This window comes from Mus pahari, chromosome 9 (assembly GCF_900095145.1).
Source record: "Mus pahari chromosome 9, PAHARI_EIJ_v1.1, whole genome shotgun sequence".
Taxonomy (NCBI): Eukaryota; Metazoa; Chordata; class Mammalia; order Rodentia; family Muridae; genus Mus; species Mus pahari.
In genome coordinates, this window is record NC_034598.1 from 55,408,943 (window position 1) to 55,427,487 (window position 18,545).

At 47.2% G+C, this 18,545-nt stretch overlaps 1 protein-coding gene across 1 annotated transcript in view; it reads right to left on the bottom strand.

Annotated features, from left to right (window-relative positions):
- The window catches only part of Gns (glucosamine (N-acetyl)-6-sulfatase), a 37,125-nt gene extending 21,897 nt beyond the window's left edge, over positions 1-15,228 (bottom strand). Inside the window, exons 1-7 of the mRNA XM_021205818.1 lie at positions 14,968-15,228; positions 8,927-8,986; positions 5,898-6,104; positions 4,233-4,298; positions 3,786-3,884; positions 2,631-2,798; positions 596-678 (exon numbers count right to left, since the gene is read on the bottom strand). Of these exons, the coding sequence (XP_021061477.1) occupies positions 596-678; positions 2,631-2,798; positions 3,786-3,884; positions 4,233-4,298; positions 5,898-6,104; positions 8,927-8,986; positions 14,968-15,135 (851 nt within the window). The 5' untranslated portion in view covers positions 15,136-15,228. The remainder of the gene's footprint in view (positions 1-595; positions 679-2,630; positions 2,799-3,785; positions 3,885-4,232; positions 4,299-5,897; positions 6,105-8,926; positions 8,987-14,967) is intronic.
- Between the last annotated feature and the right edge of the window lie 3,317 nt (positions 15,229-18,545).

The following is an 18,545-nucleotide window of genomic DNA, read 5'->3' on the forward strand; positions in this document are numbered from 1 at the left end:
GGCAATACAGACAAACCCTGTCTCGAAAAACAAAAAAAAAAAAAAAAAAAAAAAAGTTTACTGACTTCTGGTCCAAATTCAAATTTAATATACTCTAAAAGAGAGCAGTGAACTTTTAAAAATCAATAAATCTTATCTTGCAAATTCCAAACATCAAGTTTAAATACTTTGCTCAATATTTGGGCTAGTTTTTTTAAAAGACTTATAAATGTATTATATGTAAGTACACTGTAGCTGTCTTCAGACACACAAGAGGGCATCTGATCTCATTACAGATGGTTGTGAGCCTTTGTGTAGCTGCTGAGATTTGAACTCCGGAAGAGCAGTCAGTGCTCTTAACCACTGAGCCATTTCTCCATGGGCTGATTTTTATATTTCCTTTTCTTTAAGCATGGGGAAAAATTTCAAGCAAATAGTTCCAGTTTGTCATATTCTTTACCAGGCCTTAACATGAATGGTTTAGTCAGTCTTTATGTCCATGCACATAAAGGTGTGTCTGCGTGCCTGTGAGGCGCAGGGCCCCAGAGCATCTCTCCTGCTGCCTGCCTCCCTGTCTGTCTCTGGGCCCCACACTGAGAACGGAGTGTCTGCTCACCTCCTCCTGAAGGCGTCATCTAAGAACCGTACTGACGAGTTCGTCATGGGAGTCTTGGCTTGCCTGATTAGCCAGTGCTTGTTCTAAGGTTCAGAAGAAACAAACGTTAGCACCAAGTCCCCATGGGCACACTAGGGGAGTCCTAGTGTCGGTAAGACAAAGGATCATTCACACTTTAGCGAGCTGCCTAGGAGCTGCTGAAGCCATGTTAGACTACGTCAGGTTGCCTCCTCCTCCTGAGCGGCTACAGCAGCCTAGCAGCCTCTCAGATGAAGCCCACCACTCCACAGCCCCCCGGGGAAGCACTGGGACACTCTTGTGAGTGCCCCCTGCCAACGTGAGGTTCAGTTGGTAACTGATTCTATGTCAACTATGGCTACAAACCGGCAAGTGCTAACCTACCTCCCCCTACATTCCGCCTGTAAGGCCCTGCTATCCACGGGTCTGTCGACTCAGGAGACCGATATCCCTGGGGAAAATCCTGTACTTGAATTTAAAACTCAGTCCCAAGCCCCCACACCGGGCAGTTCACAACTGCCTGTAACTCCAGCTCTGGAGGAACTGGGCCCTCTCCTGGCCTCCTTGGGTACTGCACTCACATAAACAAACCCACACCAAAGGCAGACACATGCATGAACGCTTAAAATTAAAAATGAAATCTTAAAAAAAAATAAAAATAAAACCCCTTCAGGTCCTGTTTTGGAGGACCCTTTTATTTACATAAAATCCACATTTTAGTAACAAAAGGACCCTCAGATGCCATCGGCATTCACAATAAAACTACATTTCTCCACCGCTCTTTGATTAAGAGACTAGAAATTCGATCTTGAGTCCTGTTGGATGGAGGCTCACATCAGCTTGCACATGACTGGAACTACTGTGCTCAGTAATATTGAAATATTAAAATGATTCTAGTAACTCTTTTTGGAACACAAAATTGAGACCAGTCCACTAGTTTAAAGTCAGCTTCTCAACCTAATTTAACAAGCACATGCCTGAGCATCTGCACAGAGTGCAGATGTTTCTCTGTATTTTAATCATAACCACAATGAAAGGCTTAGACCTGCCTCCTTAGGGAGGACAACAGGAGGGGCAGCACCTGGCTTGTCTCACAGAGAGAGTCACATGCTTCTGGTCTGACTTTAAGACTCCTTCTGTATCGTTACGAGCACCGTGACTTCTAGGTAAGACTCGGGCAGTGGAGATCTTCTTATACGCTCGGCCAAGGGATGCATAAATTACTGGCTGAGGAATACTTTGAGGAGACAGGCTCGGCAGCGCAGATCTCTGACCCCAGCAGTTAGGAGGCAAAGGCACAGTCATCGTGAGTTTGAGGACAGCATGGTCTACACAGAGAGACAGTGTCTTAGCAAACAAACAGAGGAACACAGTTTGGGAGACAGCGCAGAAGGAGAGAATGGTGTGTGGGAATGTTTCCTTTGCTGAAAATGTGACTTCTGCTTGAGGGAGAAAGAACCTTCATATGTAGACTTGAAGTTTCAGGAAATATTTTGACAGGATTTCTCCCAGGAATCTGGGGCACCCAGTACCTTGGGTAGGAGAATGGGGGAAAGGGAGTGACCTATTTGATAAATTTAAGGGACAAGTGCTGTTAACCGATGAGGCCCCTGCTTGGACTGTGGTGTTTAGTCATGCACCCTGCCACCTGCACACTGAATGTGCCTCCTCTCTCCATCCTATGCTTTAGGGGAGAATCACCCAAGGCCGCTTCAAGTGCAAATGTCCTTGAGACTTGGCTTAGCTACTTCTGGGACAGAGGAGGCAGGAGACATGCTAATGGCCAACCAGGAGCCCAGGAGCCGTAGTGCCTTTTCCATTCCTAGGAATCTCTTCTAGCTGCTCACAGGATGTGTGGTAGGGACTTTATCTGTACCTTTAAAAACATTTCTATAATCTGTTGTATTGGGGACAGGTACAGCAGATCCTCCAGGAGAGCTCAAAGGAGCTCCCTTCCAAGGCTTGACGCTTCCTGACCGAGCGGGAACGGCTCTATTCGAGGATCAGAGGCACTTACCGTCCCGTGGATGTTGAAGTTCTTGTTTCTTGGTGCGATGACATTCTGGAAAGCCTTCTGGTACTGCGGTGCGGCCGTCCACGGTGAGTGGGGCGCTGGAGTGGAGATCATCATGAAGAATGGCTCAGAGTTGGACTTGTAGTCCAGGAAGTCCAGGGAGAGGTTGGCCTGACACACACAGAGAGCTGTCATCTCCTAGTCCTGCCTAGCAACCGTGCATCCAATGGGGAGGTTTCTCTTGGTAGACAGAGAGAGCAGGCGGGGTCAGGGTGGATACTAATCTCAGACATATTTCACTTCATGGTCATGTGTAGCACACTGGAGCTTGCCGAGGTCTGGGTCTTGAGAAGTCTACCAAGGAGAGTAACTGAGACCTTAACTTTATAAGACCCCGAGCTTAGGTTCTGCCAACAGTATGGAATAGTAAACTGTCCATTTTAGTATTAATTTATAGCAATGATGCCTTAAAGAACGGTAGGAGGGCCAGTGGGAGGGTTCGTCAGGTAAAGTTGACCCCACCAAACCTAATGAGCTATGTCCCCTTTCCCGGGCTCAGCCCTGCTCGGTCACGCTGCCTCCTCATCCGGACCCCCCTCCCCCTTCAGGTTTCCGCTCAGAAGCTGCCTCTCACACTTAACCTTTCTGTCTTATGTCACCCATCAGTGCATAGAGGAGTAATAAGTGATCAGCAACAAATAACTGCGTGTACGTAGCCACGCCCCACAGCACGCGTGAGATTTCAGCTGGAAGAGGTTGCCTTCCCAGGGCCTGGCCTTTGCCCTCTCCAGAGAACATCTGCTGTGCCATGTGCTACACTGTCTGGTGGACACTCAGCAGAAGGTTTCCCTTAGAAATGTGTCAGGACAGGAGGAGTCACCTGACTCTAGTGCTTTACCTATGCCCAGCCTCAACCACAGAGGCCTGTAAAGGACACCACGGTCGCAGATGGAGGCATTTACCTCTGGGTTATGAGAATATTAGACTTGAGCCTTGGCTTACACACAGAGAGAGACAGCCTAGAGGTTTTTAATGAGCTGGAAATATTCTTTGGCAGACAGACCGAGTCGTTGCGCATTTCTGTTTGCTGATACATATCGGCTGCTGTCTAGACAAAGCACTCATGTGTGAGGCAGGGCCCTGAGCCTCAGAACTTACCAGAACATCTGTCAGGTAGTCCACGCTGTAGTTCTCACCGTGTTTCCGTGCCTTCCCATTGATGGAGAGGGTGTAGTTATAGTATTTAGAATTCTTTTCCTATATGAAACAGGAAGTAAAATTTGTGAGAAACTCACTATTCAAAGCCAAAGTGTGGACCCCCTGCTGGCTAAAGCGCACTGTTTAAAGGTGACAAGTCAGAAAAGGAGCACCTGCCCGTGTCAACACTGAGCTGGGGTTAAGGAGCATTGTCATAGACTAGCAGGGCTTTGTTAATCCGTGCTGTTTTAAAAGCCAGACGTGGCTCAGGCCACTAATGGCAGGAAAAACACCTGGGACGAGGTGACTCACTAGCCAAGAGACGTTCATTACAGAGACAAGTCATCTGCTGGCACACTTGTGCCAGTGTGGGGCTGAGTCTGGTCACTCAGTTCAATAGCCACTTACCAGGGCATACCAGTAACTCCAGCCCAGTGGGATGTGCTCCAGTCCGCCTGCGTCTGGGGCCCCATACTGGAAGGACAGTAGAGCGGGGTGTTAGAGCTCCAGAGAGAAACCAGCAACCGAGAACACCTTTCAGCCAGTGCCTGAGACAACAGGGGCACAGCTTCCCCAACCACACCAACTAGCACACTGCAAACTCTGTGGCCCAAGCCTTCTCTTCAGCCGAGTCTGTGACTGTGTGTGCCGCTGTGCTAACCTGGCTTGCTGGCCACCTCGAATGGCCAGTATGTCATTCAATCATTTAAACGTACAAAGCTGTCAAGAGAAGACTGTCTTGTGAAATGTGAGCTATGCAAACCTCAGATGTCAGTGCAGATGGTTTTGTTTGCACACAGTCAGGCAAACTCACCCACAGAGTGTCCACAGCTGCATTTCTACTGTGGTGGCACTGCAGTAGCTCTGGGAGATGTGTGGCCTTTAAGCCCAACATATGCCATCTGGATATTACATGGGACCTATTCATGAGCGAGTGCTGAGTTACAACTGAATAATCTAAAAGACACTTGGCCGTTCACAGCCAAGAGAATCAGACACTTGCTCGCCCGCTTGCCTATGACTTCGGCCGTCCTTATAACATCTACTTTTGAGGCTCTATTTACTTGGTAAAACTACTAGAAGAGACCACTGTACACCCCCCCCCCCATCTAATACTTAGTACTGCCCACTGAAGGGAGAAGGGACTCTCTGAAGACTGTCTCGCACTACACTGTTCCCCTCACATGACTTTCATATGAAGTAGCCTACCTTCCCTCTGACCATCGAGTTGCCCCAACCCCGACACAGAGAGTCTTCCTGCTTCTCATGATTCTTTCAAACTGACTCATCCTCCCTCAAGCCCACAGTTCACAGACCCCCTAAATGACAGGGAGGAAGGGACACAGAAAATTCATATGACATGAAGACCTGTAGCTACTATGGGAAAAGAAAGTGAGAAAACACATACCTCTTCCCCCGGGCACCCCAGTTAATTATCACTAGAGAGAACCCCAAACACCCCCAATGCATCATTTCCTTTTAGCATAGATTCTAAGAAAACCAAGACAAGGTGGTGCACTTGGACTATGAAGCCCTGAGTGAGGCCACAGTGAGGCACCACACCCCACACAGGCCCACAAGGCCAGCGTCAACCGCCCAGCCATATGCTTCCACAGCCTCACAGCCCATGGGGCGCTGTCTTCTTAGCACAGACCCTCCACAGGCTGGGCTCCATCTTTGTCTGTCCTCACTCTGCAGGTCAAAAACCAAGCTGTATGTTTATCTGTTCTAATTCAGAGGTGACCTAAGATATCTGAGCAAAGTCTCTAGTCCCCTCCCCCTTGATACTGAAAAAGAGGAAATGGAACACAGACACTGTGACAGTCACATGACTGAGGAATCCCAGATGTCCTCAGGGGAGGGGGGCAGACGTCCCAACACTTAGGACAGTTTGTAAATAGATGCTGTGGGGGCTGTGTGGAAAGAAAGTAACCACAGAGCCAGACACACACCATGCTTGTCTAATTAATGGGCAGATCAGCAAAAAGCTGCATAGAACGTGAATTGATGATACCAAGGAAATAAATTAATTCCCATTTTAAATGCTGTCGTAAGAAAGATCATTCAACATACCTCGTTTAAATACTTCCCAGCAAAAAAGGTCTGATAGCCGCACACCGACTTGAGGATGGCCGGGAAAGTGTACGGCTCCTGCATCTTCTGCCAGGACTTGCTACTGCAGTTCCCCTCCAGAGTGTTGTTAACGACGTGGTGGTTGTGGGGGTACTTTCCAGTCAGGATGCTGGCTCTGCTGGGGCAGCAAAGAGCACTGGGCACATACTGGAGAGGAGTGGGAGCCAAAGGGTGAGATTCACCGAGAGGAAGAGAAAGGCGCTCAATGCTTCCTTTTCATTTCAGTCTCTCATTGAGCAGACATCGCTCTTTATACACGACACACTCCAGAGCTGCTGGGGTCGTTCGTCAGGGACAACAGCAGATTGCAAAATAAAGTCAGTGAACTAACTGTTACTTGAGAAAAGGGGACCAGGAGGCAGGTGGAAGTGACGAGGCGGGGCTGGTGCAAATAACATAATTAAACCCATCACTTCTGATGCCTACATGAAAACCGACTGCCCAGGATCTGTGCTGACATCACAGTCCCTTTAAGTACTTAACTTGGTTTTGCTATTCTTTCTGCTTTTCAAGTTGGATTTAACCTTTTCCCCTCCTTTGGTGCCAGGACTTAAAAGTCAGGACCTAGCAAACGCCGAGCATATGCCCCCCCCCGACTGGCATTTTAAATACTCATGAGGGTGACTGTCTCTACATGAACGCTCACTCCCTCTACCACCACCACCCCTTTAAATCAGAAGTTATTTGTCTTCTGTAATTCTTTTAAAGTTTTTTCTTTAAAAATATATTAGTTAGGTATGCATATGTATGTATATGTGTCTTCATGAGTGTCTGTCACGCGTGTGTGGGTGCACACATGGAAGCCGGGAGAGGGTGACACTCTCACAGTGGGGCCATCGGCCTGCTAATGGTTGATGGACCTACATTCCAGACCTCAGGATTGTCCCACAGGCAGCTTTAACTGCGGAATCTCCTTTCCAATCCTGATTTCTGTAATTTCTACATTGGTCATTCTTCTTTCCTGGCCTCGGTAGCTTTAACTGCCAAATTGATGCAGCCTAATGGAGTCACCCAAAATGGAGTTTCAATTGAGGGACTGTCCAGGTCAGACTGACTTGTGGGCATGTCTATGGGGGTCCGTCTTGATTGTTAGTTGATACAGGAGGGCTCAGCCCACTGTGGGCGACAGCATTCCCTGAGCAGTTGGTACTGGGTTGTATAAGAAAGCTAGAGAAGCCATCATGGTGACACACACCATTAGTCACAGCACTCAGGAAGCAGAAGCAGGTGCATCACTGAGTTTGGGACTAGCCTGGACTACAGAGCAAGTTCCAGTGCAGCCAGGGCCACACAGAGAAACCCTGTCTTGAAAAACAAAACAAACAAAACAACAACACAACCTTCAAGGCGGTTAAGCATGGGCTGGCACTGAGCCAGCAAGCAGCCTTCCTCCGTGGTTCCTGCTTGAATTCTGGCCTTGATGTCCCTCAGTTATGAACTGTGATCGTATGGATGCCGAATAAAAGCTTTCTGCCCCAAGCTGCCTTTGGTCAGAGCATTTTACCACAGCAGAAAGGAAACTAGAACATTTCCCTTTTTGCATTTGACCTTTTATGGTCAGTATCCCATTATTACTGAGATTTCATAGTTCATCTTAGTACCTAGCTAAAACATCGTCTTATGGGTTTGACCTCTGGTGCTGATAAAACCCAACCAACCTTGGGCCTGGGTGTCTAATCCAGTGGCTGAGTGAATGCACATATCTGACTCCCCTTTATCAATCCCCAAACAAGAAACACTAGCTTGACTATTCTTACCCAGACAGTATTTAGAATCATTTAGTTGGATCTTGAAAAAAAGTCTTAAAACTTTAATTAGTATATTTTATATTAGTGTCTTTACATAGAAATGATGTTCCTATCAACATATCAAGCATTTTTTCAAAAAATACTGTTGCTTGTGTGTGTGTGATCTTGTTTATCTTTCTTTCTTTTTTAAAGTCTCACTATGTAATCCTGGGCTGGATTGGAACCTGAACCCACAGAGAGCTGCCAGTCTCTGCCTCCTGAGTGCTGGAATTAGAAGCACGCGCCACCACACTGGGTTCACTCTAAGCTGATACACGGAGTGAGTTTTCCGGGTTTAAATAAACTCTTCCTCCCTTTGATTATTCCTTCTGTGGACAACATCTGATACCGTGTGGAACTCGCTGTGCCCTTACACTGACACATTCATCCTGAGCAGATTCATGGAACCACAATGACCCTGAGGTGGACGGTACTGACTTCATTTAAAGTGGGGAAACCAAAATCCAAAACAGAGCTAGGAACAGGCAAATAAAGAAATAAAAATGTACTCAAAATTAGGCAGCCTGGCTGCAGAGTCTATGCTTAAACCCGAGCACAGCACTGGGCTGTCCTTCAGTGGGTTCCCCGTATGAAGCCACCACACCGGCACTTATAGAAACAGTTAGACTTGGTTTGGGTCTCTGATTCCATACGGGCTGCATGACCTTTGTCAGGGTTAGTTAGCAGAACTCATGAAACTTTTACCCTGTAGCAGCTTACAAAGCATAACTGTTTTTGGTTTGTACAAACTAGGTGCAGCCCTCAAACAGTAAGGATTTCAATAAAATTCCCTAGTTATGTAGCAGTCTAGCTTAGAAAATACCAGCAATTAGTCAGGTCTACTGGCACATGCCTTTGAGCCCAGCATTTGGCAGAGGCAGGCATATATCTCTGAGTTCAGGACTAGTCTGGTCTATAGAGCGAGTTCTAGGATAGCCACAGCTACATAAGATTTTGTCTCAAAACAAACAAACAAGACCCTACCCACCAAAAGACCAGCAAATTATCATTTTAATTAAAAAATAAAACTCTCCAGGCCAGAAATTTCATTTAAAAACAAAACCAAACAAAAAACAAACAAAAAAAATCCACCCACATATACCACACTAGAACTGAAACGTGAGGTTTCTTCCTGGAATGCAATATGACATCTAAGGACATCACACTGGCTTCTAAACTTACGGCGCTGGAGAAAGTCATCCCCTTCTCTCCGATGAGGGCCTTGGTTTTCTTCAGCGGCGTCTACAAAGTAAACAATTCCTTGTTAAACAATGTCTGATAAAATACAGAAATCAAAGTTTGTGTTTTGTTACAACTTAAATTTATATTTTATCTTGTGTGTGCGCAGCAGTTTTACCTGCGTGTGTATGTCTCTGCACCATGTGCATGCATGCAGTGCCTGCAGAGGCCTGAAGGGGGCACTAGATTCCCTGGGAATGAACGGCGACATGCAGACTGTTAGAGGCCTTGTGGGTGCTGGGAAGCCTGGGTCTTCTGCAAGAACGAGTACTCTTGGGGCTGGAGATGACTCAGAGGTTAAGAGCACTGACTGCTCTTCCAAAGGTTCTGAGTTCAATTCCTAGCAACCACATGGTGGCTCACAACCATTTGTAATGAGATCTGATGTCCTCTTCTGGGGTGTGTGAAGACAGCTACAGTGTACTTACATATAATAAATAAATAAATCTTAAAAAAAAAAAAAAAAAAGAATGAGTACTCTTAACCTTTCAGCCATCTCTCCAGCCCCTTTCCTCTTATCTTAATCATTTATCTCCAAATGGTCAGCTCTGACACAAAGTCAAGAGAAATGATTGTGGAGATGAACCAAACAGGTTTGGCTACAGTCAAGTAAACCCTGTGCAAGCAGGAAGCAAAAGTTCATAGCTGATAGCATTGTTCTGTCCTCAGGGACAGCAGGTAACAAAATCACAGTGCTCTCTTATTTGCCAATAACCCCAAGGCATGGACGCACCAGCAAGGAAACTTCCATCATTAATGGGGAAGTAAGGCAACACTTGGATTCTCAAAGACAGACAAGGTTGCAAGGCTCACACAGCCTGCTTCCAACCTTATACATTCACCGATGGAACCCGACACCATAAGGACTCTACTGGCTAGCCCCTGCAGTGGCACCTGAAGCAGATGATAGCATGGGTACAGAGGTGCATACAGACCCTGTCAAACATAAACAAACTTAGGGCTGGGGACTGAACCCAGGGCCTTGCGTACCCAGGCAAGCACTCTCCCACTGAGCTACACGTCAGGCCTGTCAGTGTGTTCCATCTGCACTCTTTCTTTTGTGCATCCCCTAAGGTTTGGGAAAGTACAGGGGGAAAGTTAACTCTACCCCGGAAGGCAGAGGAGCGAAGCCAGTGACGTAACCATCCATCAAAGGCACACTGAACTGTCTTCACTTCCCGGACAGCAAAAGCTACCATGGATGAGGCTCATGAGGAGGTCTATGATGATGCTGAAATACCTTCCAGACCCAAGAACAGACTGTACATAGTCTTATGTCCACTTGGCACAGTAATTTCTTAAAGATTGCAACTTCAGATATATACCGAGGCTCACCAAAGTCTCACTTTCAACAATATGTAAGTAGCTTTTCCCAGTGATTTATAAGACCAAGCTGCTTGTAGGCTCCAAAGAACAATATTCTAACTTGCTCTAGTCAAGCTTTGATGATACCAGTAGTAGACCCTCAAGAGATGCCATGGAAGGTCTGTGCTAAGCTGCTGAAGCAATGGCAGTAGCTGTCTTTAACTTATCATTGGTGCCAAGCTCAGGAAATATCAATGGACTGAATGTAACCCTGGCTTAAGGGGACAGGTGAAGGGCACCTAGAGCAATGGTTCTCAACCTGTGGGTCTCGATCATCTGGGGAGTCACACATCAGGTGTCCTGCAGAGCAGAGATTTACATTTGATTCATAAAGGTAGAAAGATCACAGTTAATAAGTAGCAACAAAAAATAAGTTTGCAGTTAGGGGTCACCAGGACATGAGGTATTAAAGGTCACAGCATTAGGAAGACTGAGAACCAGTGATGTAGAGAAAGAATGGGAACCAAGAGGGATTTAGTCATCAAACTGATAAGCACGCAAACTACTGACAGTGTTAAGTTTACAGGGAGACTATACGGTGTCTCGCGCGCTAATCTCAGCAAACACTGAGCTAGGTCAAAGTGGGCAGGAATCTCGGTCCTGCCCTCACCACTACTTGTAGGACCTGAACAAGGTGACCAATGACCTCAGAGAGGGCAAGTGAGAGAGAGTACAGCGGCCATGTGACACACCTGGTGGGGAGAAAGCAGGAAGCTACTTCAGAAGTGCACAAGGTAGGTCCTTAAAGCAGGGAGCCTGGCTGAGAGTCCCAGAGGGAGGGGGAGTGGAGCTCGCTGGCTGAGGCTGACCAATAGCCCAACGGGGCAAACAGGAAGGAGCCACTGTGGTAGAAAAAACCCAAGAGACAGAAAGGGAGGAGTGGAAGGCAAGGCTCTGTAGGCATTTTGGTTTAGAACTTTACGCTGATCATCTACGCATGGTTGAACAAGTCCCAAGCGAGATGGCACTAGACAGACATCCACGGTAAGCTGAGGTGACAATGGCTGGTCAGGTGGAAACCATGTGACAGTGTTAAGAAACAGCTGCCTTTATTCTCCTGAGCAAACGTGTAACTTTACTTACCCTAAGCCAATTCCCTTTTATGAAAACCAACGGGTTCACTGACTTTCCTGATCTCAGGCAACAGCATGCCAAAGGTTTGATGGTTCCTGTCACTCAGCAGCTGACTGCCTTTAAACAATGGAAGTCATCTTGCTTGAGGCCGAGAACTGTCGCATTGACTCTTTCCCTTCTTCCCTAGTTCCTGCGTGGCCCCCCTTTCCTGGAGTAAATAAATGACTTAAAAAACAAGCGGTGCTTTGGTGAGCAGCAGTCCTTCACATCATCATTAACAGGGAAAAGCCATATCCTGCAAAAGCTAATAAAAGCACAGTCTCTGAGGTGACACATGGGACAATACAGTGGAATATTCACCGTGAAAGATGAGGTGACCACATATAAAATAGTTAATGATAACCGACAGGGGCTGGAGAGATGGCTCCATAGAAAAGAGCCCTGGCTGCTCTTCCAAAGGACCAGGTTTGATTCTCAGCACCCACATGACAGCTCACAACCGTCTCTCGATCTTCATCTGATCACTCCTGCAGCCTTCGTTGGCAGCAGGCAGCAACACACAGCCGTACGCTCATACAGGGAGGCAGGACTCCCATATACATTGGTTGTTTTGTTTTGTTTTGTTTTGTTTTAAATGTGGTGCATTCTTGTAGTCTCAGCTCTTGCAAGGTACATGCTCAGCTCCAGGGATAACGACACCCTGGACTGTGCTGGAGAGTTTTCTGTCAGCTTAGACACAGCTAAACTCAGCTGAGAGGGGGAGTTTCAACCGAGAAAACGCCTCCATCAGACTGGGCTGTGAGCAAGCCTCAACGTAGAGCATTTCATTAATTAGTGATTGCTGGAGGAGGGCCCAGCCCATCGTGGGTGGAGCAAGCCAGGAAGCAGCGCCCTCCACGGCCTCTGCATCAGCTCTGGCCTCCAGGTTCCTGTGCTGTTTGAATTCCTGCCTTGGCTTCCCTGGATGGGCTGTGACTATGGACATGTGAGCCAAATAAATCCTTAGCTCCCCACGTTGCTTCTGGCCATGGTGTTTCATCACAGCAATCATATCCCTAACTAGGACGTGGATTGTCTTGAAAAAAGGAAAAAAATCACATTAAATGGAAACCATGGGATATCAACTTTTGATCTGAGCCAGTGTGGGTGCGTGTGTACGGGGTCTCCATTCCTTACCTTGCCTACTATTGTGTCAATCTGAAACACAATTCCTCTCTCTGGTAGCGACACTATACATAATGCTTTACTCATAAATTAGGTACTGTGGGTGAACCCCACTGACGACATTCCAGAATGCCACTGAAGACTCAGTGCAAAGTGCCTAGGTGGCCTTGAGACAACGGGTGGCGAGACGGGGTTACCACGGTGTTTTTGAAAAGCAAATAAACCTGTTGCCCTTCAGATGTCTGCCGCAGGCGGCTTCCGTGATATTAGAAACACTAACAGAAGACACCTCACACTGACGGGCAACAAGGAAGTTCTCAAACATCACCAGTCTCAGCTCTTCACTCTGCTAGCCTATTGGACAATCAGTGTCAGGACTCCAAAAGGGACCACGAATAAAGTCAGAGTTCCCTGAAGTGCTAGGGGCTGCCGCTTTAACACAAGCAAACACCATTTCCTCATTTATTTAGCACCCACAGCACTTGTATGATCCTGGGAACGAACCCGGGTTGTTGACGGAACACGTGTGGGAAGCTGCAAGCTTCATTTGTCTGGTTTCTCTGGCTACTACAAATACTTTATAGATATTAAAAAAAAAAAAACAAAAAAAAACCCAGGACCATCGAGATGACTCATGGGTACACGCGAACCTCTGCCAAACCTGAGGAGTTCAGCTCCCAGGACACTCGTGGAGAATGGGAGACGCTGTCTTCTAACCTCTACGCCATTCAGGCCACTGTGTGCACACACACTCCCCCTAAACACATCCTTTTGGTATAAAAAAGCAAATAGAAAAAGAGAAAGTTCCAAGGGCAAGTACCATTAACACAAAAGTGTAAGACTTCGACTATACACAGACAACAGCCGTGCTAAGTGACAGTCACTCAGCTGGGACACCTTATATGTAAGTAGTGAATTTTGTTTCCAACAGCAGTATTAAGGCTGACTTGTTGAGTACATTAGTCACTGGGAGAGAGAATTTTTTTTCCTGAACAAAATACTTTTTTTGGGGGGGGGAATAAAGTTTTGAAATCCCAGCACTGGTGAGATAGAAGATGGATCTCTGTGAGTTCAAGGCTAGCCAGGGCTATACAGTGAGACCCTGTCTCAAAACGAAAACAAAACACAACCAAACAGACGAAATAAAGCAAAGAGAAAGAGAAAAGAAAGAGAGCTATGGGAACTGTTGGAGGGAGGGATAATAAACCTAAGAGGAAATTAAGTCAAGACTTTTGGTACAGGGGGTGGGGGCTAGCTCTGAGAGAGAACTGGTTTAGCAGGCATGAGGCTTTGGAGCGCCCTCCAGCGGGGTGGGAGGGGAGAAGAGATTCAGCACCCTTATGGCTCAGGGGATACCATAACAGCAACAAGGCAAGGAATGGGACCTATGTGGATACAAAGAAGGGCCAAGGGGATTGGTAACGGAACACCATCTAGAAAAAGACAGTTCACGGAACACAGAGCACTCGTTACTGCCCAGCCCAGAAATATACGGCTCTGCTTACTATTATCACATGTGACACACGGAAAACCAAAATGTTGGCAGCTACTCACTAGACTGATTTCACAACTCACTGACCAGCTGGGACCAGCAACTTGAAGGACATCGAGCTAGGGTTAATTACCACACAGGAAAAAGCAGGAGCCTCCTGCTTAAGAGGTTTCACAGCTACCGCAATCAGCTGAAAGCAGAAGGAGAACCGAAAGAGAGAGAGTAGACTTTTTTTTTTTTTTTTTGCGAGAGCATTGCTGACCCAGGACGGAATACCACTGGAGGGTTGGTCCTAATCCGCCTCCTCCTGCTTCAGTGCTTTGGGCAAATCCCTTGAGCACCAATGGAAGGAGGTTGGCGAGCATGTTCCCAAAGGTCAAATTCCGGAACCTCGAAAGAGCAGAAGTGACTCTGGGAAGGAAATGTAGTCTTCATGACTAACACCCATTAGACCTAGAGTGGAGCCCTGACAGTAATGCCGCAGCCAAGAGTTCGATTAGGCCAATTGATTTTGGGTTTGATGCTTCTTAAGCAAAACACTCTCTGTCAATAACAGCTCCACAGCCTACAAACCCACTTTTATAGCCACCACAGAAGCACGGATGCCGACGTCCCAGGTCCTCCGTGAAGAGGGCTGACGAGGCCTCGGATCTCCCTAATCAATCACTGGCCTCCACAGGTTTGCCCTGAGCGGCGAGTGCCCACTGCAGCAGTAAGGTCCAGGCTGGAGGCACCGTGCGCACGGTGCGAGCCTGTGGGTCAGCCAGGGAGAGGAAGCTGAATCCTATGACCCGTCCAAGCTCACGGAGGACCCGGAGTGACCGCGCACACCCACCCACAGCCAAGCCGCCCAGCAAAGGGGCACGGGGAGGGCGTGGACAGGAGTTACCATGCCGCCGAGCTCCGCGTCCTGGTCGTCGGTGAGCAGCAGCAGCACGTTGGGCCTGCGAGCCGCCCCCACGAGCCCCAGGCAGCCGCCCAGCAGCGGCAGCAGCAGCAGCGCGGGCAGGCGGCGGGGACCTCCCGACCGGGGCCAGGCTGCCGACGGGAGCCGCATGGCCGCCAAGCTCCGCCGGGGACCGAGAGCTGCGGAGAGACGCCGGTGAGCGCAGGAGCCGGGGTCAGCCTTTCTCTCCCTAGGCGAGATCACGTGAGCCAGGGGCAGGGGGCGGGGCGCGCCGTCACGTGACAGGCGACCGTGGGCGGGGCCTGGGGGAGAGGCGGAGAGCCCGGGCACTGGGCCGCTGGACAGAGCTAGGACCGCGCGGAGCCTGGCCGCGCCACTGGTTAGGCCTGCTCCTGATGCTGGAGGAGGCACGACCGCGCACTGGAGAGGAAGACAGGAGGCAGTCCGCCCATCTTCCCTGCAGAGAGAAGCAGCGCACGTGCTGTGTACACAAGATCAGCTGCTGGTTAAAGTCCCGGCCAGTCCTGGGGTTAATGGACAGCTCTGCCTGCGTCCTTTGACTTTTCACCGGTCCAGGTGAAGTTCTCATTTGGCTCAGCTGTTGTTATTCCCCTTTCCTCGGCTGGCATGTACTTTCAAACAATTTAGGAACGTCTTAACGACGCTAGGAGCTCTTGGTCAACGTTTCAAGTTTTAATCACACTTTAATTTACATTTATGTTGTGTGTCTTGCGCGCTCATGCACATTCCGCGGCGCGTGTGTGGAGGTCGGAGGGCATCTTGCTGGAGTCAGTTCTTTCTCTCTATGGAGTGAGTGCAGGGGGTCTAACCCAGGCCCTCAGGCTTGATGGCAGGTGCCTTGGCATCTTGGCCACTCCTCCTTGGTGAGTTTTGCAAGACTTCTTGGAAGCTTAGAAGTGTATGACTCAGTGGTTAAGAGCACTGACTGCTCTTCCAGAGGTCCTGAATTCAAATCCCAGCAACCACATGGTGGCTCACAAACATCTATAATGAGATCTGACGCCCTCTTCTGATGTGTCTGAGGACAGCTACAGTGTACTTGTATATAATAAATAAATAAATAAATAAATAAATAAATCTTTAAAAAAGAAGTTCATGACCAATAGCAACAAACCCTTTATTGAATGAAGCCTTAAATAAATATTTTAAGTTAGCTAAAAAGTTAAGTTGCTGTTAGGGATTCCTGTGAGGTCAATACACAATCTACCAAGTGACCACTGTTCTGTGCAGAACAGAATAAGGTACAGTCATTTCCCACTTGATTGTGTGTTGGACTCACACCTTTGTGATTTTTTTTTAAAGATTTATGTGCACGAGTGTCTGTCTGCATGTATGTATGTGCGCTATGCTTGCCTAGTTTCTGGGAAAGTCAAAGAAAGTATCCGACCCTTGGAACTGGCAGTACAATGGTTGTGAGGCACCACGTGGGTTCCTGGGAGTTGACATAGGTCCTCTGTAAGAGTAGCATGTGCTCTTAACCACTGAGACATTTGTCAGACGGCTGGGCACAATACCTTTTAAATGTATTTTTATTTTATTGTACATCTAAAAATAAAACAGATATTTTATAATAATATACAATATCGTACAATTGATATAATACACAATAAAAATGTATAGGATCTCTGTGACCTATGAGACACAACAATGTAGTGCACCACTCACAGAACTGGAGTTAGGGAAAGAAGAAATAATTTTTTAAAAGAAATAATAGCTTCAAAATGTCTAGATTTCAAGAAAATAAGATCCAAGGAACTCAGCCTCATGCAGAAAAAAATAGAGAGTTTCCCCCTAGTCATGATGGCAAATACCTGTAATTCCAGCTCTTGGGACCCTGGGGGAAAGAGGATTATACGTTTATGGCTAACCTGGGCTAAGGCTATAAGAACCTGTCTAAAGAAAAAGAGTCTTGCTGGGCAGTGGTGGCGCATGCCTTTAATCTCAGCACTTGGGAGGCAGAAGCAGACAGATTTCTGAGTTCGAGGCCAGCCTGGTCTACAGAGTGAGTTCCAGGACAACAAGAGAAACCCTGTCTTGAAAAAAAGAAAGAAAGAAAAAGAAAAAGAGCCTCACAAAACTGTACAGCTAGCCACCTACTTTACTGTAAAAGGCTACATAACTGTTAGCTTTCGAGGATGGTAACAAGAATGGTCACTCTCAGTACGCTATTCAGCATTGTGGTACAGAAGGAGATCATTCAGGCAGATCCTCAGAAGACCATAAGGATGTAGTTCAAGGGGGAGGTTGCTTATGTAGCATGACAGGAGCTCTCTGTTCAAGTCCAAGGATCGAGTCCTGGGAGCAACACATTCGATCCAGCTGTAATCCCAGCACCCAGGAGGCAGAGGTAGGAGCGCCTAAAGGTTTTCAGCTACTAAGCTAGTTTTAAGCTAGGCTTAAAATTAAATTAATTAACTAGTTAATTAAGGACCCATAATTAGATGCATCATAGTAAAAAAAAAATATGTTGAAAGACAAAGGGAGGAGAGCAACAAGAGGACCATGTTCACCTGTTACAGAGACTCCAAAGGACGCTAAGAAAACCAGCAGATGCCTCTAATGCAGGCCCCCTCAGCCGCTACAGTGCCCTGCCCTCTACTTTAGCAATGTCGCTTTGCGCATGCGGGTTTGACGGTAGCTCACGTCAGTTATCAATTGCAGAGTTAGCCATGCTGAAAACTACTCTATGGGCTTAGTGCTGCTCAGATGCGACCCCTGGGAAGTTTGTTCCTTTTTTAGCAACCTCCCCACTATACTGTCTCTCTGTGAGGTTTGGTCAGATTATCCATATATAGTTTAAGTGATACTGATTTTTTTTTTTTTTAAGATTTATTTATTTATTTATTTTGCTTTTTTGTATGAGTACACTCTAGCGGTCTTCAGACACACCGCAAGAGGGCACCATTACAGATCCCATTACAGATAGTTGTGAGCCACCATGTGGTTGCTGGGAATTGATCTCAAGACCTCTGGAAGAGCAGTCAGTGCTCTTAACCGCTGAGCCCTCTCTCCAGCCCCTTAAAGTGTTTCTTTAAATGCAGCTTGCTCCGAAGCTAGATGTCGGGCTGGAGAGATGAAGGCTCAGGGGTCAAGTATACTTACTGTTCTGAGGGCTGCTCACAAACTGCCTCTGATTCCAGTTCCAGGGATTTTGGCATGGCCTCCTGGCCTCTTTGGGTACCCATGCACGTATGTGCACACTCACACAGAGATGTAGACATATAAATCCCCATAATAAAATAATTCGTTTTAAAAGGTTAATAACAGAAATGAATGAAACAAGAAATAGGAAAAATATCAGGGAAAAAAATAAAAGGACCAAAAGCGATTTCTTTGGGCATAAACAAAACAGACAAGCTGTTGCATGCTCCACCATATCCTTGCTCAAATAGGCAGGCTGGCCCCAGCAGAAAGGACCACAGAATTCCACAAAATAGAAATAGAAGGTACTCTACCCAATTCATTCTATGAGGCCACAATTACTCTGATACCTAAACCACACAAAGATCCAACAAAGAAAGAGAACTTCAGACCGATTT